General features: G+C 40.3%; 1 protein-coding gene across 1 annotated transcript; it reads left to right on the top strand.

Moving 5' to 3' along the window:
* Positions 1 to 630: 630 nt before the first annotated feature.
* Positions 631 to 10470, top strand: mrps9 (mitochondrial ribosomal protein S9). Its single transcript, XM_051713010.1, is given in 7 exon segments — positions 631 to 730; positions 4885 to 4969; positions 5078 to 5153; positions 5291 to 5453; positions 7511 to 7625; positions 8253 to 8417; positions 10350 to 10470. Coding segments are annotated over 7 exon segments (825 nt in total).
* Positions 10471 to 10784: the final 314 nt, after the last annotated feature.

Genomic DNA, 10784 nt, shown 5'->3' with positions numbered 1-10784 from the left:
TCATGCCACGGTTGAAATCACTGAGAACGCATTTTTCCCCATTCTGATGGTTGATGTGAACATTAACTGAAGCTCCTGACCCGTATCTGCATGATTTTATGCTCTGCACTGCTGCCACACGATTGGCTGACCACTTGCATATTTACACCGGCTTAATCAAACAATAGCTATGTTCTGTGTAAGTTGTGAGATTCATGAAGCACTAAGCTACATTTTCTGAGATGTCAACAGATATATAAGTGTTTATTATAAAGTGTTAGAACATACGTGACAGTTATGGGCGCTTCATATCAAATCATATAATGGATAGGCTATAAATGGGAGAATCATCCACATCGCCTTTTACCATGATGTTTCAGATAGATCACTAATTATTGCTTTGTTCTGTGACGTGTTTCAAATGTACTGCATTTATAGCCAACATTTAAGCCCCGTTCACACCGCCAGCGACATCATGCGTGACAGCGATACCATCCCATTAATTTTCAATGAGAGCACAGCGACTTCCGGCGACATGAGCTGTCGTGACCGTTGGCGACAGAGATTGCCATGGGGAGCAACAAGACAAGATGAGAACATTTAAACTTTATGCAAATGACGAGCGACATTTGCGATCGACTACCAATGAGAATGAAGACAGAGGAGCTTACGCCATCCGTCTCTAGAGAGAGTGAGAGATACTGGAGTCGACTCGAGTGCAGACAAGACGGAGGAGAAGTTAAACGTTTCTGTGAGCGATTTCACTGTTCTATATCATTTGTCTTTAACCACATACATATGGCCTAATAAAATGATGCGTCATATATGTCATATATAACATTTGTCTTGTTTAATGATATGATGCATTAAGCACTGCTGCAGTTTATATAAAAAACTCTCCCCTGCAGAATGTGCATTTTTAGAGGCAAAAGAACTGATTCCTTGTCAAATTAATATGATATCTTAGTTTTATCGACAGTATCATCTGTAAACATCATTTCAAACGCTACTATGGCCAGTTCACCAATAGCGTTAGAACGGCGGCAGCAGTAGGAACACCCACCAGCGACTCAGATTGCCAAGTCTGGCAACACGCTGCCCGTGGTGTGAACGGGGGAGGCGAAGCAATCATTTTGACAAACAGCGATATTATTTAATTTTGCTGCTCTGCTCAGCGTGTACGACTAGAGTGCGCTGTGTGCTCGCAGCACTGACTGACGTCATTATTTTAAACTGAGCTTTTTGCTTCTTGCGTTTTCATCTACACTGAAATTTTTCTGATATCTGGACTCTGTCTGCAGGTGTTTATGGTTACATATACAAATTGATTGATATACTAAAAATACTTTCTAGATAAACATGACTATTTCTAGATATTGATTTCTAAACAACTTTCTATGGACTTGATTTAGATAAAAATAATACCTATATTGACTTTGAGGTAATTTGTAGTTTTCTTATTTTTATACTATTATTTCTGAACATCTTTTGAAACAGAAAAACAAAAAGAAAAGGTTAGAGTGGGCAAAGAAACACAGACATTGGACAACAGATAATTGGAAAAGAGTGTTATGGATCTTAACCCCATTGAGCTTTTGTGGGATCAGCTAGACTGTAAGGTGCGTGAGAAGTGCCCGAAAAGACAGTCACATCTATGGCAAGTGCTACAGGAAGTGTGGGGTGAAATGTCACCTGAGTATCTGGACAAACTGACAGCTAGAATAACAAGGATCTGCAAAGCTGTCATTGCTGCACGTGGAGGATTTTTTGATGAGAACTCTTTGAAGTAGTTTAAGAAGTTCTGAACATTTTTTTCAAATTGTAATAGTAATTTTTCACATTATTAATGTCCTGACTATACATTGTGATCAGCTGAATGCCACTTTGGTGAAAAAAGTATCAATTTCTTTCCATAAGAGCAAAATCTGTACATTATTCCAAACTTTTGGCCACCAGTGTAAATATAAATATTTGTAACTATTTAATCACTATATATTGAATAATTTTTTAGGGCCCTTTGTCTGCAATTATTGAAATGTGATTGATTGTGATTAATTTGAACAATTAATCAGCATATCATAATTTATTTGGATTACATTTTTAATTAATTTACAGCCCTAGTTTGTATGCATGAAAATATATAGCTGCCTTAATAGTGTTCAAGATTTATGTAATAATGTTTATGGTGGGTTATGATGTTTTGTTTTTAACATTTATGATATTTGAAAAAGAGCGGTTCCTTATGTTGAGGGTGACGTGGTCTTGAACTGGCTTTGAGAGAGGTTTAGCATTGTCTGGTCTATGGCTAAAACGAGGGGCACAGATAGAGATTTGAGAAGTTTGGGGGGGGTTGGGGGTACAGATAGAGGGTTGGTTGTTAGGATGAGGCACATGCATGACTGGGGTCTCCCTGAAGAGGGCCTGGGTGGGGTGGGGGTGATGGGCATCAGCCCTTCTGTTTACAGCAAGGCTTTGTTTGACAATTTAAGTGTGGTTAATTTAAAGAAATAAAGTAGTTGATAGTATAGCAGTCCTGTGAAAATCCCAGATTGTAATGATGAGAGGGAAAAGATGTAGAGATTTGGATCTGTTTGGCAAGAAGTGCACATAAATAAATGAGAGGTAGGAAGATGAGTGTGTTGCAGGGCAAAGCTGTCTTGAACACTGACACAGCGCTTTCTCCTTCTTAAACCCTATTTACAAAAGGGAGCATCACACACTTCACCAGGCACGGCAGGGCTTTGTGCTATTAGGTGTGTGTTTGTGTGTGTGTGCGTGCAGAGTTGTGTTTGAGTGGGAATGCATGCACACATGTGCAGCTCTTTGTGTGTAGGTGTGTGTGTGTGTGTGTGTGTGTGCACATCGACCTCAAGGATTTTACTGTGATGGGAAGTGCCCCAGAGATCCCCCTGCGTTAACCCAGTCTTTGTCATCGCGACTGATTCCTTTTCAAAGCTTGTTTGTTTTTAGCTTATCTTTCCCCTTCTCTACCATTCAACTCTGGACTCGACCTTGGGCTAAGATGTCTCTCAGTTGCAGTAAGGAGTCTGCGTGTGTGCGAGTTGACTAATGTGCCATTGTCGTCTGTTCACCCAAGCCCCTCGTCCTCCCCTTTGCCTTGCAGTGGCTGGGACCCCTGCTGCTAATTTAAATGGGTATGTCAAATCTGCCGGTGTGCACAGGCTTTCTCATCCAGCCTCGAATCACACAGAGGTGCTTCACTCTCAGATACCCCACAGCGTGCAGAAAATAATGTACAACTCTTTTTCCTGCAGAGAGGTATACGTTTTTATTATGAGAGAAAGGAAACAAAATACAAATACATACACTCTCTTGCACAGACGCACAAAGTAAATGTGGACATTTACCAAGGGGACCTCTGTACAGGTCTGTACCTAATAAAATACAGGATGCATTTTAAAGCTTTCAAAGTAACTCTCAGGCACATTCGTACACAAACCTAAGGACAGGAACACATCTAGAGAAAAACACTAAAGCAACCAGGGGTCTCAACCAGGGGTCAGGATCAAATAAGGGGCCTCAACAAACTTTCAAGGGGGCTGCAAGACTTAGGGTTACCCCTAACCCTAACCTAACCCTAACCGACACTATCTTAAAAACGCAATGCTCGTGCCACAAGTTGCAAAAAACAAAACAAAAAACAAGCAAGATGTGATTAGGGTTAGGTTAGGGTTAAGCTAAAGAATGGCTATCTGTCTGATGCATGTTTGCAATGGATGCACTGATTAAAAAAAAAAATTATTTTAGAAAGACAATTGCTATTATTGCCTGATACTGATGTTTGGCTGATGCATTGGTGCATCTCTACATAGACCAACAATTTAAAAACATTTCTAGTAGTTAGTTGTACTTCAAACTGTAGGTCCTTCAACTCTGATCGTAACTTGTATATTCATTATACTGTATTTTCAACCTTGTACAAAAATCCCATGTGCACTTTGTGCCTGCACAATTTAACTATGATTTGTTGAATACAAGGAGCTCTGGCCAACCGAAAGGTTTCATTGAAAGCTCATATTAAATCTCTTCTCCAACCTCAGATCAAGGAACCTCTCTCCCCCTCCTAAAGGCATTCGTTATGGCGCTGTGATCATAAACGTGTAGCGTACATTCCCTCGTTTTTTTTCTCTGTCCTCCCCTCCCCCCTTTCTTTTCTATTACTCCTTTTTTGTGCTGAAAATTGGTTTTTGCCCGATGTTTGCTTTTTTGGCGAATTGCGGTGGATTATATGCACTCTATCAGGACAGAATTAAACAAACAGCTGTGGGATAATTGAGGGGGAAATGAATTCTCGCACAGGCGTGAGGAAGGTGCCGACGTGAGCTGCATGCCAGCGTCGGCCCTGCATCAGACCCCTGCTCCACACCGCTCCAGTACCACCACGCCTGACGGGCACTCCAGGCTCACGGGGGTGATGCCAATTTAGACAAGTGTGCCTGAGGATGCCATCCTGCTCCGCATGGCAGATTCTCCTGTCTGGAGGAAGTGTGAGTGTGTGTATTAGAAAGGAAAAGAGGTTTGTGTGTGTGTAAAAGTGAAAGTGTGGGGGGGTTATGACCCAAGTGCTCCCCAATTCAATTTTCAAGTGAAAGATGGGATCTGCCTATGTGTGTGTATATGAGTGTATCTGTGTGATTAAAAGTCTCAGGGGAATTTATTTCACTGCATCTTTTCTTTTGAGGGTTTCCTGAATATCTGTGAAGAATAATTTATCCTTCATTCTGCACATTCATAGACATTAGTCAAAAGGTACCATGCTCATGCAGGATTCTTTCTGTTATCATTATTTCACACCATTTCTGCTCTTATAGAAATGGCATCAGAACTGACATCTACAGAGGTTATATCCAACCATGTTCTGTTTCGCTTTTCTGCTGTTTTAAGATGTGTATGAGAAGGTTCTGGCGATAGAGAGGCATCAGGACAAGATGAGAAATAAAGGCCTCTTTACATCAGATACCAAACAAATGTGAGCACTTTAAACCGTTTTTACTCAAATTTATCAGTGATCATTTTTCATGGTTGACCCATGAGTGCGTGCATGTTTGTTTCTGTGTCTGTTTGGGTGTCTTCTCAGTTCACTAACTGGGAGCAGATGGCTGTTAAAAGAGGAACTGGAGGAGCTTCTGGTGGAGAATATTTCAGATCAAGATGTAAGGACTAACAACATAACATAACAAACCAACCTCTCCAGAACGGGCCGAAAAGGAACTTGAAATGGGCATAATTAAGAATGACAACACTAGAGGGTGCTGTTAACAGGCTAAGTCAGTTCTCTTATTTTGTGTAGTACCTGCGGTTCATCCAGCCGATGGAGAGGCTGTTGTCCATGCCCTACTGCTCTCTGGAAGATGAGTTGGTACAGAAGTTCCACAGACAGAAGTAGGTTCAGTCCAGCAAACAGGAGATTCCTCAGCTGCAGCATGACCCACAAGGAGTCATTTTCAGTGTGTTGCAGATGGTACCAGAGATAATATAGACACCACACACAGGCTATGCGTAAATGTTACAGTTGTTAAAATATCAGGGGTTTTGAGTTCATGTCTGTGTTTAATGGACATTTTGTCCCTAAAGGGTTTATGCACCCAAAAATGAGAATTCTGTCATCATTTACCATCCTTCATGTCATTCCAAACCATTTGATTGTTCAATCTGTGAAACACAAAAGAAGTTTAGACAATGCCCCAGATGCTCTTTCCCATCAAATTAAAGTGAATGGAGATTGACGCTTTTGGGTACCATGAAAGTCGTCCATAAAACTCATGTGCTATGCTCCAAGGGGGAGGGCAGGTTGTTTCTTTAGCTTCTTGTGCAGGACGGTACATTTTTAGACACTGTGTCATGTTTAAAGGAACTGACTTTCAAAACGCACATTAAGACACCTGTGCTATGTATCATTCATTGCGCCACGTCTAGCTTGTTGTGAAAAAATTCATGCTACAAAGAGGACTTTATGTGACTGTTACATTGTTTCACATTATTCCAAATTGTTCTGCATAAATTGTTGCTGCTTGATACGGTAAGCCAATGTTTGTTTGTTTTTCTTTCTGCTCTGGTGTGCTGAGGGGCCTTGTATGTTTACTGTTACAAAACTGTTACATATGTTGCCTGTGATGCTTACACACAAACTATTGCAACAATACTGGCTAAGAAAAGAAATTATAAAAAGAGCAAGCGATTTCGGGTTCGGGCTTAAACTCTGATGGTACCGTTCGGGCCGGGGAGGGCCCGGCCCCAGAGAACTACATAGTCTCTGGTACGGTTTGGGTTTCATTTTAAGGCCCGTGCAGACCTCTAACACCAAGACTGAAATTAAGTGTATTCCAAATGAACTCTCGAACCCAACTGCTCTTTTTGAATGCCTGGACAATATAACAAAATAAGGTACAGTGATATGCACATGGAATAATGTACATTAAGTAAAAACGGGTATAGTAAAAATATGATGCATAACATTAAAAATAATGTAATAGAAAACATCCTCATGGTCTTAATTTAATTATTGCATATTTGTATTGAATTCAGGGTTTCTTGTGCGTGGTGAGAAAAAGAGCACCATTACAGGAGAATACTTTGTGTTATTTTAATCAAATTAAAATGCAATAGAAATTGCAGTGAGGTTCGACAATTCGTTTGGCTACACTCATAGTAAAGTACTAAATGTAATGAGCTGAGTCCAAACAAATTGCCAAACATCACTGCTATTTTTAATGCCAGGATAATATAACAGGCACAGTGATATTTATATATATATATATATATATATATATATATATATATATATATATATATAGATAGATAGATAGATAGATAGATAGATAGATATTAAATAATGTACAGATCAAATGAGGTACAGCACATTACATACATTTTCTAAAAAGAAAGAATGTGTTTATTGTTTCTATATTATTTAGTTACTGCATATTTGCATTGAATTCAGAGTTTTTGTGCATGAGACAACTAAAAGAGCACCGCACTTGTGTTTGCCAGTTGATTAGTGCCACCAACACGCTGGATTGTGCAGCAGCAGTGGCTCTGGGAAAATGACAATCAGCCCTTATCTCATTGGTCAATCAGTTTTCACTGCAGTCATAAAAAGAATTCTGACTGCTCTCTGAAAAAAAAAACCTTTGGATTGTCGTTGGACAATGATAAATCGACAAATCGGACCCAGTGTGAATAGCGGAATGAGAATTAATTGTTCCTATTCAAGTGCTCGTTCGGAACAAACATTCGGACTAAAAGTTCGGGCTTGGCGTGAATAGGCCTTTCCACCGATGACGCACTCTTGCGCATTAATTGGACTGTGCATGTAGGGATCTCAAGATGCTTTTTCAAAGTTTGAAACTACGTTGACAGCTTTATAAAAACACGGTGTATATGAGTAGAGATGCAACACTCTTAGTTGATTCTTCCCTAAAATTCTCTTCCACTCTTTCTGTTTCTTTACATTACTCACTTAACTCTCACATCAGTCTAACCTTTGTCTTTTTCTCGCTCTCTTTCTTCACCAAAGGCAGAAGGAAGTCTGCCAAAGCCAGTATCACCCTCAGAGACAGCAGCTATGGGAACATCACAATCAATGGCAAGAACTACCTCCAGTACTTTCCTGTACTACAAGACAGGTCTGTATGTGGGTTACCAGATGCATTGTATTTTTGTGGAAAAAAATTATCCTTAGCATATCAAGAGCTTTGTTTAACTAGTATTCGTCTTTTTTTCTAGTTAGTACGCCATAAATGAGACCCACACCTTCCAAACCAAAAATGTTCGAATCCAGCATTCGTGATCTGGATGTGTGGCGCATGTGTATTGTATTTATTTATTTATTTTTCAAGTGGTTGAAAAGTTAATTACACAGATGAGTGAGTCTGAGACTTGGCGCTGTCAGTGTGCGGCCCGCTGCCCACCCTTATCACTCTGCCCGTTTCACACAAGCCTAATTGGAGCAGAAGGGGAGTGTTGCTCTGTGTCAGCACTGTGGGCCGTCTCTGCAAGCACACACACAAATTAATGCACACACTTACATTGTATCCTCTCAGTAGTTCTTACGGTGGCAGGATTATCACTTTGACTAAATATGATGCTACAGTCCTCAAAAGGGGGATTTGCAGGAGTGTCTACAGATGTTGAGGGCTTGAATAGTCCAGTGGAGAGAAACGTGTACTTAATTCTCTCTTGCCTCGTCTTTCTTTCACTTCTTTCTGTTGTTGCTCCCATTTTTTTCACTCTCCTTTTTCCCTCTCTTTCAGAGAGCAGCTGATGTTTCCTCTGCACTTTGTGGGCATGCTGGGCAGGTTTGACATTGAGGGCAGCGTGGAGGGGAGTGGTCACTCTGCTCAGGCCGGGGCTCTGAGATTGGCCATCTCATGGGCACTGCTCAGCTTTGTGTCTGAGGGAGAAGTGGTAAAGTTGAGGTAAGGTGGGTGATAGAAGCACATAGCATTATACTGACTAGAGGTCGACCGATATATCGGTTTTGCCGATTAATCGGCACCGATAACAGATTTCTGGAACTATCAGGTATTGGCAAAAATCCACACCGATTAGTTTTTCCCCGTTGTGTCCGGTGCTGGAGCGGCTGGGAAGGGTCTGCTTTCGTTATACAGTATGGGAGCGGCTGGGAAGGGTCTGCTTTCGTTATACAGTATGAGAGCGGCCTCTAGTGGCAAAATAAAAACTATCACTTCACTGATGCCTTGTGCTGTTTGTTTTGACACGTGAGACTACATGGAGTGGAACACTTCAGATGAAAAGGTATGTATACAGTACACTACAGTACACGTTGTCATATCATTATAAAGTAATTAATTTGTTGACTAGATCCTGCATTAGTAGAGAACAGCAGTATGTTTGCCGACAAGGCTGAGAGGACGCTAACATTAAAGCTAACCTCAAGCGGTTAGAACAATGTGACAAAAATACACGCAAGTCCTACCCAAATATTTAAATGTCACGATTGTTACCATCTATTACCATCTGTTTGCATTAGTTTATATCCAGCTGCTCATGTTTATGCATTTGTTAGCCAGCTAAGTTGCATATTTAAAGCTAGTGACGTGAGAAAGCAAATTAATATCTTCATGCAGCCGAGAGAAACATATAAACAAATCAGAAACGCATCTGATTCAATTACATTTTTTTATCCTCACTGTAATACGATGACTTCAGATCGATCACATTCTCGTCTCAATATGCTTTTAAAGTTCTTTTTAATTAGACACATCATCTAATAAACAGCGCTCCTGCACGAGATGCTGAATAAACAAAAACAAAGGGAAACAAAGACGTTCGTCTAGCGTGCAGTTTACATAGAAAAACAAATGGATGGTTGCAAAAGCATTCGGTGTGAACAGCCCCTTACAGTTGGTGGAGGTCTTTGGCCGTTGCGTCTTGCTCTCTTATAAGCGTTTCTCAGATTATGAGTTGTTTAAATGCTTTGTCAGGAAAGATGTTCAACTTGATAATGTGTGTCTCAAGATCCTCACGTTCGGTTCCGGTCTGTTGTGTTTCGTCTGATTGAACAGCCCCTGACCTGTGCTCATAGTCTGAGCCGCTTCACCACCGAGTTCAGCCGAATACCACTGCTATCTGGGAATATTGCTACTCTACATACAACTGTACTGAATAAAAAACAATGTGGTATTTCGCTGTTATTATGAAGCTTGAGTCTAGAGTAGTAGGAATCAGTGCAAGTGTAACACCATATAAACTCTCTATTGAACCGTTTTCCCCCCTCATTTTACTTTTGACTTAACATTTGAGAATATGGACCGACTAAAACTTTTTATTTATTTATTTTATGCACAGTAGTTGAAAATGAAATGCTCTTTTTTAACAGCCAGGATAGGAATGTTCTTTGCAATAATATAATGATGCTGAATGGTTTATGTATTTAATGCGCCCTCTTGTGGACTAAGGAAACACCGTCAATTTAAAAATCAGCTGACTTTAAAGTTAGAATATTAGTTCATATATATTCATATTTATTTTATGTAAAAAAGTGCAATACATTTTCATGGTTCAGTCTGTACTCTTTATTTTTGTAATAAAGTTCGACACTATTTTACTTTGAGTGTTATTTTTTCATTCAGTATCAATTTTGAAAACTATCGGTTGATTAATCGGTTATCGGCAGGTACTGCCAAACTTAGTTATCGGTATCGGTAAAGTCCACTATTGGTCGACCTCTAATACTGACAGATATGCACATCCTCATATTTTCTAAACTTTGGCTATGTACTTAAGAATTATAACAGATTAACGACTGCCAAAGTAACTTCAACTTGTTCCACAGTATGTAAAAACTAACAGTATATTTAGTGTGAAATCCCAAAATTGTGTGAAAGGGTGATGCAAATTGTATATCTTTGTTCATCTGGCCTGCTGACTGCTGACCTCAGGATCAAGGAGAGGAAAACATCAGGCCAGGAGGGAGCGTGTAAGAAGTTCACTTGGAAAAAACGTTGAACAGGAATGGGACTATCACAGAAACCCAGAGAGAGAAAACAACTCCCGTTTCCCTGGATTGTTGCATTATACTGTGGCATTCACAACAGATACAAAGAGGTCTTTCCCCCTGTCTCTGCCACATACTGATTGTGACAACCGTTCCCTGCGGTCATAAACCAGCCCAACTGCATCCAAACATGAGGCTACGACCATGAGGTTTTCTCTATTGGTTGATGGCCTTGGACATCTCTAAACTCAAAGGGAACCTATTTCTTTTACACATTGTAACTTTCCTTCTCTGCAGGGCCGGAATCGGGAAGATCGGGAGAATT

Source organism: Myxocyprinus asiaticus, chromosome 12, assembly GCF_019703515.2.
Source record: "Myxocyprinus asiaticus isolate MX2 ecotype Aquarium Trade chromosome 12, UBuf_Myxa_2, whole genome shotgun sequence".
In the NCBI taxonomy this organism is placed as follows: domain Eukaryota; kingdom Metazoa; phylum Chordata; class Actinopteri; order Cypriniformes; family Catostomidae; genus Myxocyprinus; species Myxocyprinus asiaticus.
This window is presented reverse-complemented; position numbering and strand designations above follow the sequence as displayed.